The following is a 14,632-nucleotide window of genomic DNA, read 5'->3' as shown; positions in this document are numbered from 1 at the left end:
AGCTTTGGGTAATCCTAGCTCAGAAAGGTAGCTACTGTTCTTCTTGCACAATGTAGGTACAGAGTCTGCTTCACTTTTCCTGAACAGGCTCCAAAATATACCCCTACCCCCTGCTCTTTCACGCGCGCACACACACACGCACGCACACACAACCCCTGATCCCCAGCAATTCCCTGTTTTCCCTCTAACGAGGGGTATCGCAGCTATTATCCGGGCTCTGGCAAACAAATAGACAAACACTTCCTGGTGTGTTGAAGTGAAGGGGAGAGAGGAAAGCCTTGGTTGAAGGTTGGCCTGTATTCCCCACTTTCAAGTGTTTTGGTCATACTTGTTCATTCACATGTTTGAAAGATGAAAAACGAAAGGGAAAATAGCAGCTCGATAATGGTGGATTGTGGGGCTTGTAAATTGCCTATTTTGGCTGCATGACACATTCATCGCACAACAACAAAGTATGCACGATGAAGTGTTGGGCTAAGTGGTTAACACACTGACGTACTAGTAGTGATCACGATAAATCCCACCTCTCTATAATCTCCTAAGGGGGAAGGTTTCCACGTGGAACCTTTGTTTACTGCAGTGCTGCGGTTCGGGTTGCGCTTATTCTCTCGCCTGTTGACCACAAACGGCACCACAGAGAATAAAGTGTGAGCCGATTGGATTGGATGCCGGCCGGGTGGGATCAGAGGCCTCTGGACCGGAGGGAGAGCGCGTTGGCGTGTCTCTTGACACGATGCTGTAAAGCTGTCACAGGCCTAAGGGGGCTGGGGAGGGGAGGGGGGGGGGTCTAAAGGCTGTGGACAGAGAGTGTGGATGACTGTGTGTGAACTCAGCTCTTATGTTTGCAACATGAGTAGCACTGTTCCAAAGCTACTCAGCTAACACTACGACGGAGGGGGACCTTACACACACAGACACACACACACACACACACACACACACACAGAGAGAGAGTAAACCCCCTTTCCCCTGGTCGCTCAGGGAACAGTGTTGGTACTGTTGGAGACCTGACGTTGCTTGAAGGTGGTGTTACAGTGTGCCTCACAGAGGCTTGTTATTGCATGTGACGTCGAGTGTGTGTGTGTGTGTGTGTGTGTGTGTGTGTGTTGTGTTTAAGGTCGGCCCTATACTGCCGCTGTCCTGTTTGGTTTGCATATGGATGCAGAAGTCTGATCCTCATATGGTTGTGTGTTTTCAGAGGAGCTGAGGTGTGCCGGGGTGACGTGCCCTGCTCTGGTAGTGCCCTCCTGCCCCGAGGGCTCCGTCCTGACCAAGAGTTACACGCCCCCCGCCGGCTGCTGCCCCTCGCTGCCCCCCCAGTGCACCTGTGACCCGCGCGGCTGCCACCAGCCCCAGTGCCCCAGCGGACAGCGCGCCGTCCCCCTCGTCCCAGCCAGCGGCCAGCCGGGGGACTGCTGCGACGTCTTCGAGTGCCAGAAAGGTACCTGCGCTGTGCTGCCCAGCACGCTATATCTTACAATAAATGCACCACGTGTGTGTGTGTGTGTGTGTGTCTGTCTGTCTGTGTGTGTGTGTGCATGTACTGTACGTACGTGTGTACGTCTGTAATCCACGTAACTCGAGAACCGTTGAAATTTGACACATGTGTTCCACACCACCACATGGAGTGCAGTAGCTGGCCTGGTGTTTGTCAGATACACGGTTGTCCAGAACCGCCACAAAAGGCTCTGGTCAGGCTTTGCCAGTGGACCTTTAATGAGCTTAAGTCCCTGCACCTGTAGAATTCCCAGCCTCTCTTGATTGCCATGCAGGCAAGACACAGACAGACGGTTTAAACGGGTGCTAAGACAGCAGGTATTGCATACTAGGTTCCCGACTTCCCGCATCGTTCCCAAGTAGGCCGGTGGCCAACGGGCACAGGTCTAGTACATACAATGCATGCACACAGAGTCGGTATACACACTCCCTGCCGAGAGACGGAAGCGCCGCGCGCGTGCGGTATTCATCGGCTTCCAGCGGGCCATTACTTTCATCAGGGCGAGCGATTTCCTCCCTGTGACCAAAACATCTGAAGATGAAAAGGCAGAGGAGACCTGATTACCGTCGGGCTGTTGATCTGTCTGAGCCTTCCACTGTTCAGGAGCACAGTTCAAAGACTTTCTGCTTCTTCCTGAGGGGCGTGTCGGCAAATTAGATTGCCCGAGGGGATATTAGCCGTAATGGGTCACATAATACAGATTGTTTGGTCGGCCGTGTTGAGTGCGTGTTCTCACCTCGTGAGGACAGAGGAGGGAGAAGGAGGGAGGGGCATTATAGCAGTGGTTTTCAACCAGTGGTCCGTGGACCGTCAGTGGTCCTTGACGGGGTTCCAGGTGGTCCCCATGGAGAGTTGGTAACCAAATTGACCTTTTTACACTACCAAGAGTTACATTTTTGTTAAACATCTGCATTACTTAATTTACAAGAATTTGCATGTTCTCTCTCCTATGGTACCACATCAATACAGCATGGAATTGTGGACAAAATCGTATCCAACGATAACAATATATTCAAAGTTTGGGGTCTGAGAGGCTAAATATCATCAACTTATGGTCCGTGGCTCAAATGTTGAATATATTCCGCGTCATCAGTGCCCAGTGGTTGGAAAAAGGGTCTTTCTGTGTGGAGTTTGCATATTCTCCCCGTGTCTCCTAGGGTCAGAAAAAACATGTAGTAATCTTGGTCTCTAAACTGCCTACCTCTAACGTGTTCCTTCCACTCGCTACGTCCAACAAGTGAAACTCCCCCCTGTCAGGTGAAAAGAAGTGGCTTTGACGCTCATGCACTGAAGGAAGCATGGTCAGTCCGTGGCTCTCGCCAGGTTGGCGGAGGGAGTGTAAAGCACAAGATTACATTAGATAATTGACACTGGATGGAGAAAAAAAAGGGTTACAAAATCATGGGATAAAATTATAGAAAAAAAAAGGCGAATAAATAATGGGCCTTGACATGAAAAAGGTTGAAAACCACTGCATCATAGGGAGAGGGGGAGGAGGAGAGAGCAGCTGTTGGATGGACACGGCCAGGCCTACTATAGCTCGGGAGGAGAGGAAAAACCCACGCCCACTGCCCACGCCCTTAACCCGGGGGCCATGCAGGAGGCATGGGGGGGGGGGGGGGGGGGACCTGCGGCGTTGTGGCCTGTTTACTCTGCGCTCCCAGCTAAAATATTCGCTGTTTGACCAACAGAACAAATTCCCATTCTGGGCCCTCCATGTCCATAAATGAACGCCGTGTCCCGGAATTAATGGGACTTAACGAGCCCAGTGACCAGAAAAGTGCTTAGGCTGTGAATTTGCTCAAACAGAAGTGCAGTGTCAAAGGGTTCCCCGTCTGGTCACACGTCCACAGGGACCAGGTTCAACAGTTCATCGATGGGAATGCTTTTTATGTGCTCCATGTCTGCCGGTGGGGAGGGTAATCGAGTCAGGCAGGCCGACGGAGGCTGAATGGCAGCCGTAGGGGCCAGAGGATCAGTGTTTTGATAACAAGTGTCTGCTGCTCTTTGGGCTCCGGGGCTTGATGCCTTTTGTTGCTGCCCCTACCATCCATCATGCCTGCATGACTGCGCGCACCCCCCCCCCCCCCCCCGCCCCGCATCCGAAGAAGGCCCCCACGCGGACGGGGACAGCGGGGTGAAGACGTGGCATCAACCCCTGTAGACCCCCCCCCCCCCAGCGGGGTGAAGACGTGGCATCAACCCCCCCCCCCAGTATCTCCCAAAGGCCGCCACATGTGTTGAGTTAGTGAATTCTGGCGTGCCTGGTTGCTCAGAGAGTTTGGTGCTCCTTGTGGATTGGTCTCGCACGTCTCTCTTCTGTCCCGGCCCATGGATTTGTCCCCCTCTGCGCCGATCTCAAATAAAAGCATATGAACTGTCAAAAATACGTCTTATAATACAATAACTCGACCACTTCAGGTTAAACCCTACATACTTTGTTGACTGGAGTACCCCAGGAGGTCTGGACTAGGCCCCTCTACCCCACAACTTGAAATCTCTTTGCCGTAAGTAGCGGAATGCTTGCCCCCAGAATCGGAACGCATGTGGTTGACAAAATAATGAGTGAATTCCACTATCAAGACACCACTCCTCTGAATGTGATGCGACGGAATCCATCGATTCCATTCCACAGATCCTCTTGGCCCGCGGTCGGAGTGTGCTCACTGCGCTGTGTGTGTGTGTGTGTGTGTGTACAATGACAACAGGCCTGCCCTGTGTGTGTTTTGGTGTCCGCCGCGGCGTTTCCACGAGAGTGCTGTTTTACAACAACAGCAGAGCGGATCGCTAGGTGCATGCCTGGGTCTGCTGGGGGGCAGAGCGTTGGCCGCGGCGCCGCTCCTCGGGCCGACCTCACATCGTCATCTGATATTACAGATGGTTACTGCCGTCTACGGTTTATCAGCGCCACAGTTGGGCAAAGTCTGCGTTGTGTCCTGCGTGGACAGCGTTCAGGCTCGCCGTCGTCACCCATCTCACTGAGGAAATGAGCTCAGAATCAGATAGCAGTGGTTCCCAAACTTTTTCATGTCAAGGACCCCCAAATTGACACTAAATAGCCTGCGGACTCCCTTTTGAAAAGATATGCCAGGGACCCCCATAAGAGAAGATTTCTACGGCTCTAGTAGTGATTCTCAAACCGTTTAATTTAAAGGACCCCCAGTTTGACATGGATTAGCCTACGTACCCCCATTTAACCCATCTGCTGCCCCCTGCTGTTTGTAATGTCACATCCTGTTTGGGCGGCCATCTTAGATGCTAAATAAATGGCGTCAATGCTAGAGAGCTAAAATAAAGCCATCCTTGCTCTAGAAAGTGCCAATGTTTCCATCTAGACCACCGGATAATCAGCAAAGACTTCCGAACATCGCACGTTTTATCCAAACCATGGAGAACTCAGCTTTTTAGTCAGCCTGTATAAAGGGAGCACAGTTGCACAATACTGTCTAGGATCGCTGAAGAAGGAAAGGCCAAGCAAAACCAACCAAAAATAAATCAGCGATCCGGTTTGATATCAATAATAAAGCTTATCAGACGAACATTACGCCAGAAGCACTTGCAAAAGTATTAAGAAGAGCTTGTGAGTAAATTATAGTCACAAGAATACAGTTTAATTCCCATTTCCTGAAAACGAATGGTTTTGGACATACACAGAGGAGAGAGGGCGGTGACATCACCGTCCACCGGCATATCAGAGCACCTTTTGAGGCTAATTCAACTGAATCTTTAAAGTTCAGGTTTGAGGTAAACAAAAAAATATGTCACGAGACGTTTAAGTGGTTAACAGTGACGTGTTGAATATGCTAAATCCCACCTCTACTCTCCTACAAGAAAGCTTTCCCACGTGGAACCCTCGTTTTCTGCTGCGGTTCTCATTGCCGGCCTAGTTGACCACAAGCTGCACCAATGAGACTGAAGCAAGACTGAACCCTTCTTAAGGTCAGGGCTTTTTTACGACCCCAACCGGATTCACAGCCCAAGTCTCGCCCCGCTTTGGAGAAGGAGCGAGCATCACCAAAGCATGCACGGAATTCAGAGGCTGTTGCCGCAAAGTTTGTTTTAGGAATTACCATCGGCAAACACAGCAGGAAATCACATGTGAGCGTCCCGTCACGTGACTTCCTATTGTTTCTTGCGCGAGCGTTAGAAAAAGGCTGCCGTGCCCTTTTGATTTCAGCCTAAAACTGGCCTAAACTGCTTATTGCATTTTCTCTGCTTGGCTATGCCGCCGCACGCTAGGCTGGCTGGATGGCAGCGACACAGAGGGGAACAGAGAAAGAGAATGGAACAGGAAGAAAGTGAGAGCGAATAAGAGAAGGAGAAGAGAAAAAAAAAGAAGTTAAATCTCCCCTCCCCGCTTTACTTTCAACTCGGTTGGCACCACATGCTTTGTGTTACAGTGCGGCGGTAGTTGCAGGAAGGCGCGGGGGTCAGCGGTGCGAGCAGCGAGGAGGTATGGCGTACAGATGCTCTCCGCTATAGAGACCGCTATGTAGTCCTAAAAACCTTGTATCTCTGCGTTTCAACTTTTTGTAACTAGTGTGGTTGCCTTGAAAAAAACGTTTAAATCGTGCAATAACTCTTATTCTCCCCTCCGATTAGCCAGCGATTATGGGTGTCCAAAGTGTTCATATGATTATGAACGGCCCACACAACCGTATGGGACATTTTTACATTCATGTTTTTTAAAATGTAACTACAGTGGAGATTGGAACACACAGGTTCTTTTGTCCATTTACTGAAAAGTAACACTTTTGGACATGCAAGGTTTCCACCCAACGGCGATGATACCAATGGCGTTATCTCCCAGCTGGGTCCGGCTGTCTGATTAAAAGGATACGATGCGGGTCATCGTGGTGTATCCTACTCTCTCCGGCGCGTCGATGACACGCTGTTATCAGTGGTGGATAAAGTACTAAAATGTTTTACTTCAGTAAAAGTATCAATACTACAATGTAGAAATACTCGTAAAAGTACAAAAGTACTCATTATGCAGAAGTTTTCAAATGTCCACAAGCAAACAAATCTACAAGCTCACAATGTGTCGCGATACATTGAACAATACTCAAGTACAAAATCCTCAAAACTAAGTAAATGTACCATACTTTCCACCAGTGCGAGTATCCTCGCAGTATACTACTCTCTCTGTGAGTGTCGATGGCACGCTGTAATCAAACAAGTAACTCAAAGTTCAGATGAATTCTCAGGTCACTGAAATCACAGAACTCCTCTGGAAAAAGAACAAAGGTTTTATTCTCTCCGTCAGTCGTCCTCTGCTCTCTGCCAGTCTCTCTGTTATTTCTCACGCTCGCAGAGACACATTGCACACATGTCTACAGTACACAAAGATATGTGTACACACACACACACACACACACACACACACACACACACACACACACACACACACACACACACACACACACACACACACACACACACACACACACACACACACACACACACACACACGCCCCCCCCCCTTGGTCTACAGTGATCAGAGGGTCTACTGCCTGTTAAAGCCACCACTACGGGCCTGTTATTGTTCTGCAACAATCCATATAGAAGCCATTGTTCAGGAGCGTCTTGCATTTTGCAGACAGAAAGCCCAGGGTTTTCCGGTACTTTTCTCTTTGGACTGACCGACCGAACGACACGCAAGCAAGCCTCCAGTTTCCCCCCCAAGGCAGCGGCCACTGTAAGCTCAGCTTCGGTTCGTAGTACATGATTGACAGGGAGGTATTTGTAGTTTACTTGAGTATTTCCAATTTCCAATACTCCATTACATTTATTTGAAAACTTAAGTTACTAGTGACTTTGTAGCTTTTGATTATTATTACAAAACGTGCATTAACCAGTTCAGCCACAAATACATTTCGGCCATTTTACAAGCTCAAAAGAGCCATTCTGCATAAAGAGTACTTGATACCAATACTTTTACTCAAATACATTTTGAATCCCAGACTTTTCCCTTTTCTATGTTGCAGTATTGATATACTTTCACTCAAGTAAAGCATTTGACTACTTTCTTTCCACCACTGAAAAAGAGCAAAGAATCCTGCCGTGCGGCGGGTGATCCGCCCAGCGGGCACGGATCCTGTCCCGGCCGCGGCCGCAGACCCACCGCTGTTTTTCTTTTGCTCTGTGCTTGCTAAGACCCCGCCGCCTCTTCAAGGCTTGACAGATCCCTGTGAAATTCCACCTCAGGGAGCTGGCTTCCATTGTCTGATGGATTCCATTCCCCCCACGAGGCTTAAGCCATTTAGGCCTGACATCGAAATTTAAAAAATGTATTTTCTGAAAAAATGTCAGTTGTTCTCAAACATATTCATGTCAAGGAACCCCAAATATATATGACATTGGCCGCCGACCCCCATCTGAAAATGTGTAGTTCCAGGGACCCTCTCAGTAGCAAAGATTTGAGTTAAAAGAACATACAGTATATTCAAAGATTTCAGGCACATTTTCACGATTTTTCAAAAATAGCAGACCTACAAGTTCATAGCGCGCCACTGAGTGGCGCGCTATGAACTTGTAGGTCTGCACTTGTAGGAACTTGTAGGTCTGCACCAAAAGGGGTTCCCGCCCAAAATGGGTTATGCCATTAAGACCTATGAGGCCGATTGAACAAAATTACTTCTAAAACAGTCGTCTGAAAAAACCTTATGTCGCTATACAGTACGAGTGGTTTGCAAACGATTTCATGTCAAGGATCCCCAGAACGTATTTTGCTGACCAACATCTCAAAATGTTGTGTTCCAGGGACCCCCCGAAAAACAAAAAGAGATTAGAGTTTTTGTTTTTGTTTTTGCAGATCGACAAGCTCATAGCACAAAGTGAGCTTGTAGATCTGCTATTTTTGAATAGCCAAAAGTATAAAATAATGGTTAAAAGTGGTTAAAATCTGAAATGACACATACTGCTCTCCCGGTTTTAAAGGGTTAAGCCCTCTCAACGCTCAGCATCTACCTCAGCACTACTGTAGCACACTCTGATAACAAATAAAAAATAAACCCACTCAGTCTATATCAAGAACAGATAACGAATGGGCTGTTGATGAATTCCCAGATGCGTATACGGGTCTGGGCACTCCAGATAATTATTTAATGAAAACTCTGGCGTGTTTTTGTTGCTCATATCATGTGGTGGTTAGTGGTTAGGATTGGCGCGGGGGGGGGTACTGTTAATCCCTACCAAATGTGATGGACACCTGACAGAGAACAGTGCCTTCATTCATCAGGACTGAGAGCGTTGTTTAACCCCATATACCCATATATGGCAATGCCTTATTGCGCATTATATAAATCCAGACATTAAGCTATATACCCCCTCCCACCAACACCCACATACCCCGCCAAAGGAATTCCTCATGGGCCCTTTATCTTCCTCTCATTCCTTAAATGTTATATTAATAGCATCTTATTTTTCATTGTTTTTTTTTTGTGTTACTCCTTGGCACAAAGACGTTTGAGAACTATACTGATTCAGAAGGCATTTGTAGAATCAGCCACATACGAAGCCACTACGAGCTTTGCTGCAACGATACGGCGTCTGGCCTCTTGCTTGATGGCATCAAGTGATGGCTCACTGCCCTCTCCCTCTCCTGTCCCTCTCCCACCCGACCATGCAATGGAGGCAATAATTATGGACATTTCCACATACTATAGGAAAACGCAAAGCAAAAACATAGTGAAACTGCGCTATACAACAACTTTGCTTTATGTTTACTTATTGCTCCATTGCATGGTCTTGATAAGGGCTAATGACGGAGATTAAATCATCTGATAACATCCGAAACCACTACCGACACAGTCTCTCCCAGTCTCACTGCTCTATCCCTCTCCCACCCACACAGTCTCTCCCAGTCTCACTGGTCTCTCCCTCTCCCACCCACACAGTCTCTCCCAGTCTCACTGCTCTCTCCCTCTCCCACCCACACAGTCTCTCCCAGTCTCACTGCTCTCTCCCTCTCCCACCCACACAGTCTCTCCCAGTCTCACTGCTCTCTCCCTCTCCCACCCACACAGTCTCTCCCAGTCTCACTGCTCTCTCCCTCTAACACCCACACAGTCTCTCCCAGTCTCACTGCTCTCTCCCTCTCCCACCCACACAGTCTCTCCCAGTCTCACTGCTCTCTCCCTCTCCCACCCACACAGTCTCTCCCAGTCTCACTGCTCTATCCCTCTCCCACCCACACAGTCTCTCCCAGTCTCACTGCTCTCTCCCTCTCCCACCCACACAGTCTCTCCCAGTCTCACTGCTCTATCCCTCTCCCACCCACACAGTCTCTCCCAGTCTCACTGCTCTATCCCTCTCCCACCCACACAGTCTCTCCCAGTCTCACTGCTCTATCCCTCTCCCACCCACACAGTCTCTCCCAAGTGCGTCCACAACGGGAAGGAGTTCTCCGAGGGTGAGGTGTACCGCATGGACCCCTGCTGGCTGTGCCAGTGTCGGGGGGGCATCTCCTTCTGCTCCAAGGCAGAGTGCGCCGAACTGGACTGCGAGAACTTCTACATCCCGGAGGGGGAGTGCTGTCCTGTCTGCATCGGTAACGTTACGCTCATTCTCTGTTTCTGTCTCTCTGCAGGCACCTTTTCCACCAGGGTTGAACCGGTTCTGTTATTTTCCCCCGCTTAATGTTGAACCAGTTCAGACTGAAACCAGTTCCACTGAAAATTAATTGGTTCAGAACCTTACAATTTACCCCTGATAAGCACTTGGGGAGGGACCCCCCCCCCCCCCACACCCTGATAAGTACTTGGAATTGTAGGAGTTGAGGCATTATATTCAGTTTGACTTGGTTCCGCACATAGATATTGTAATAGCTGATCTGCAAGCACTCAACGCCTCGCGTAAAATGTAATTTATGTAAATCAAAACTCTCTTTAAGACAAATGTGTAAAGGCCAACATCGACAATGAATCATATACTGTATCTGTAGCATAAACATGTATTTCCAAATTGTTGAATGGGGTTAACAGGTGATTTCTTTACATTTCTTCACAATTAAAATCGAGCAATTAAAAACAGCGTTAACATATTTACAAAGTGAATATAAAGCTAATATAGAATGTAACTGATTAAGGACACCAACCAGTAGATCTTCAGCTTTAACAGTCATCAGATCTCCACGCTGCCATTAAGACCTACACCTACTCTCATAAGATGCAAGAGGACTGTTTGCATGAATCTTTTCATGGAGAGTGACGTACGTCCTTCTGGAGTCAGCCATGTTACAATTTGGAACCTCAGTCAATGAGAGAAACTCGACACTTGAACGCTACAGTATACTTGTGCCAGTGCAGGTGGTCCACATTGGGGTTTTGGGTCCTGAGCGGGAGATCAGTGCTGGCGATATTGAGTCCCTTTCTGCAAAGTTTCCAATTTCAATCCCGTTATGCTCAGCAAACCGTGATTAGCAAAGAGACAATTTTATGAGGCGGAAACAAGACGGCATTCTGATTCAGAGCTACTAAAATTATGTTTGACAAGTAGGCTATTCAATACGGGAAACAGAATGGCCAATGTTTCCAAATTAAAAGAACATGCTAAAGTTGTGTAACCCAGTGGTTCCAAAAGTGGGGTCCGGGGACCCCCAGGGGTACTTGAGGGAGTTCCAGGGGGTCCCCAGCTAAATGATAGTTAGGAACCCTTACCAAATGGACCGTTATGGGTCTGTAACTCAGAGTACTGAGAGTGTACTGACTGAGAGTGTACAATGAAAACTAACATCAACTAACTTGTACACTCAAATGGAACTTGAGTGTACAAGTTCCATTTGTATGCTCTGAGTAAAATTCACTTTGATTTTACAATATAAATTGGGAGTCCCAGAGATAAAAATGCCATTAAATTGGAGTCCGTAGACTAATGCATGTCAAACTGGGGGGTCCTTGAAATTTAACAGGTTGAGAATCACTAGCCTAGAGCCGTAAAAACCTTCTCTTATGGGGGTCCCTGGCATATCTTTTCAAAAGGGGGTCTGCGGGCTCATTACTGTCAATTTGGGGGTCCTTTTAGGAACCACTGGTGTAACCCACTCAAAAGATAATTTCTAAAGTTACAAAACTCAGTTCATAACGTCATTTCATCCTCCCTTTCTCTCATGTCTTCGTGTCCGCCAGGCCGACATGCAGGTCAAAAACAAACTAATTTGCCACTTAAGACATCTGTGCTGTAGTTGTATCAGAATGCGAGGTGAACATATTCATATCACATCCAGCTATCACATTATAGACACTTTGCTTACATTGGCAGAGTATGCTTTTAAATTTGTGTTTTTTAGCTAAAGTGAATGGAACCTTCTGGTTTCTCGCTCACAGAGCACAGAAACAACAGATAAAGATGGCCGATGGATTTGGATGCCCTGCTGTTTGGTAGAACAACCTGTTCTACCAAACTTACCGTTTGCTTATGCTATTTATGCATTTCAAATATTTTGCCAGCAGACGACAACTCCATCCTCAAGTTATTCTTCATTTTTGTTTTAAGATGTGCAGGGTTTGAGAAAACATGACAGCTATTAACGCATGAAAACCGGGAAAGCATCTGTGTCAATCATTTTAGATTTTGGCTATATAGGTTGGATATTCAACAATCGTGAAAATTGGCGCAGCTTTGAATATATATTTTAAAGCAAACATTTTTAACTCAAATCTCTGCTTCTGGGGGGTCCCTGGCACAACATATTTTGAGATGGGGGTCCGTGGCCAAATACATATCATTTTGGGGTCCTTGACATGAAAAGGTTTTGAGCACCACTCATACAGCAACATAGGTTTTTCAGTAAAATGATTTAGAAGACATTTGTAGAATCGGCCTCAGGTCTTAAGCCTTAAGGGCTTAAATGTAAGCCCATTGCTACTGCAATGCAGGAGCCCTTTGCACAGAAGTGCCATTACGGTGCAAAGGGGTTGGATGACATGGTACAGACCCATGTTAACCAGGTGGTAAAATGGACAGTACCCCCCCACTCCCTCAGGGTCCTGACACTAACCTCCGATGGCCCTGACTTTAATAGCTTCCGCGTAGATCCAGCTGGATTCTGTGGTCATTAACATGCCGGGCATTCAGGAGAGTAGACATAGTAAAGAAAGCAGCCAGCGATGCATTTCCACTGGGGAAAACTTCTGAGAACATAAAAGGGTCTCTTTCAGAGCCTGCATGAGGGGGAACACTCTTGTGCATGAGCCCCTCACGAACGAACACACACACATACACACACACACACACACACACACACACACACACACACACACACACACACACACACACACACACACGTCCGATACCTGCACTGCAGTTGAGATTGTAAAAGGAAAAGGAAAAAAGGGGCTGCATGTGGCGAACACATTACAGTCTGCCAAAGGTAAAGGCTTTGGTGGTAGTCAGCTCCAGCCTGCCTGCGTGGCTTATAATTCACCGTTTCTCAATGCCAGGTGCGGGGACCACAAGGGGGCCAAATGGACGCTCATGGTTCTGTAACTCTGAGAGTGCACGGAAGGAACATGGGTCAGTTGGCTTCCATTCCTACACTAAATGAACCATGATGACGTTATAGTGTTGATTGAATCAATACTATAATTGATCGACACATGAGAAAACTGGGCAAGGAAAGAGAGAGAGAGAGAGAGAGAGAGAGAGAGAGAGAGAGAAATGCAAAAACATTGAAATACTGCTGTCAACTTTCAAAAGTATAAAGCTAAAATCTCCTATATGGATGTATAACTAATCTCTGACAGAAAATGCAATATTTTTTATAGTTTCACAAGATAGTATTACCCAAAGTGTTAATGTAACAGCTCTGTTTACACCTTTATTTAATTCCTATTTATATCCAATATTGTTTTGTAAATACATAGTGTTGCACAATGTAAACGTACGTTTTCTCACGCCAATAAAGCTCCTTTGAATGGTACATGTATACTGTATCTATACTGTGGGAGGTTACTGTAGGTCAGTGTTGGAGGTATACACCTGGAATGGCCAGGAGTTTAGAAGGGAATGTTTTTGATGTTCTTCCTATGGGAAGCTGCGTAACTCTAACGATGATTCCATCAGTGATAATACCCTCAGCTAAAAAAGGTGGGGATGGGATAGGGTCGAACAGGATTCAGACTTGATTAAGGAGATGGGGTAGACAGACGGAACCTCATCCTTTTGGGAATAGGCCACGGCAGCGTACACAGAGAGAGAGAGAGAGAGAGAGAGAGAGAGACAGACAGACAGACTTGTACAGTACAGACCGACTGACAGGGAGAGCAAGAGAGACAGACGACAGTGGATCAAGAGGTAGAGTGGCCGTCTTGGAATCCGACGGTTCCAGGTTCGATCCTCCTCCTGGCTACGTGTCGAAGTGTCCTTGAGCAAGACACTGAACCCCTAACTGCTACCGATGAGCAGGTTGGTGCACCATCAGTGTGTGAGTGGGTGAATACATTGTAAAGCGCTTTGGAGAAACTATGCAGTCCAGAGAGAGAGAGAGAGAGAGAGAGAGAGAGAGAGAGAGAGAGAGAGAGAGAGAAAGATAAGAAGGCTCATCCAGTCTAAGTAATCACAGCCAGATGGATCATAACCTCAGCTGCCCAGGCTGTTCTGACATCAGATAAGCCAACCAGCACTCCTTGGTCTTCTGGGAGATTACTATACAGAACTCTTATTTTGCTGACACATTCAAACAAGCGTGCACATGCACATACACACACACGCACTCATGCACGCACGCACGCACGCTCACACACACACACACACACACACACACACACACACACACACACACACACACACACACACACACACACACACACACACACACACACACACACACACGGTTCACCTTCCAGCTCCCCCTCATCGCATTGCCTCATTTGCAGACTCCTGCCTCTGTTACCAGTAAACAGTGTAACAAATTAAAGTTGTTTATGGTTATCATGACGTGAAAACAGGGTCCCCGAAATCGGACACACAGGGCATCGTCCATCACCTCAAATGGAGCAGAATGGCTCCCCAGACTGGCTCTCTTAAACTGTCTTAGCCATTCAGTTTCCCCACTCGGGACTTCAAAACGAATGACTGCCAACTCTCCTTATATACACACGTGTAATGTTCGTAAATGGGCTCGCCTTTCCTTTG

General features: G+C 47.4%; 1 protein-coding gene across 2 annotated transcripts in view; it reads left to right on the top strand.

Moving 5' to 3' along the window:
• LOC310878348 (cysteine-rich motor neuron 1 protein) overlaps nucleotides 1-14,632 on the top strand; it is a 66,084-nt gene that overhangs the window by 18,726 nt on the left and 32,726 nt on the right. The window contains exons 4-5 of one of the 2 annotated variants that reach the window (XM_083792651.1): nucleotides 1,199-1,441; nucleotides 9,870-10,049. In XM_083792651.1, coding sequence (XP_083648777.1) covers nucleotides 1,199-1,441; nucleotides 9,870-10,049 — 423 coding nt within the window. The remainder of the gene's footprint in view (nucleotides 1-1,198; nucleotides 1,442-9,869; nucleotides 10,050-14,632) is intronic. The other variant, XM_083792652.1, reaches the window with a different exon arrangement.

This window comes from Protomyctophum parallelum (genome assembly GCF_964188405.1).
Source record: "Protomyctophum parallelum genome assembly, chromosome: 20".
Classification (NCBI taxonomy): domain Eukaryota; kingdom Metazoa; phylum Chordata; class Actinopteri; order Myctophiformes; family Myctophidae; genus Protomyctophum; species Protomyctophum parallelum.
The sequence above is the reverse complement of the archived record's forward strand: the minus strand, read 5'-3'. Positions and strand labels throughout refer to the sequence as shown.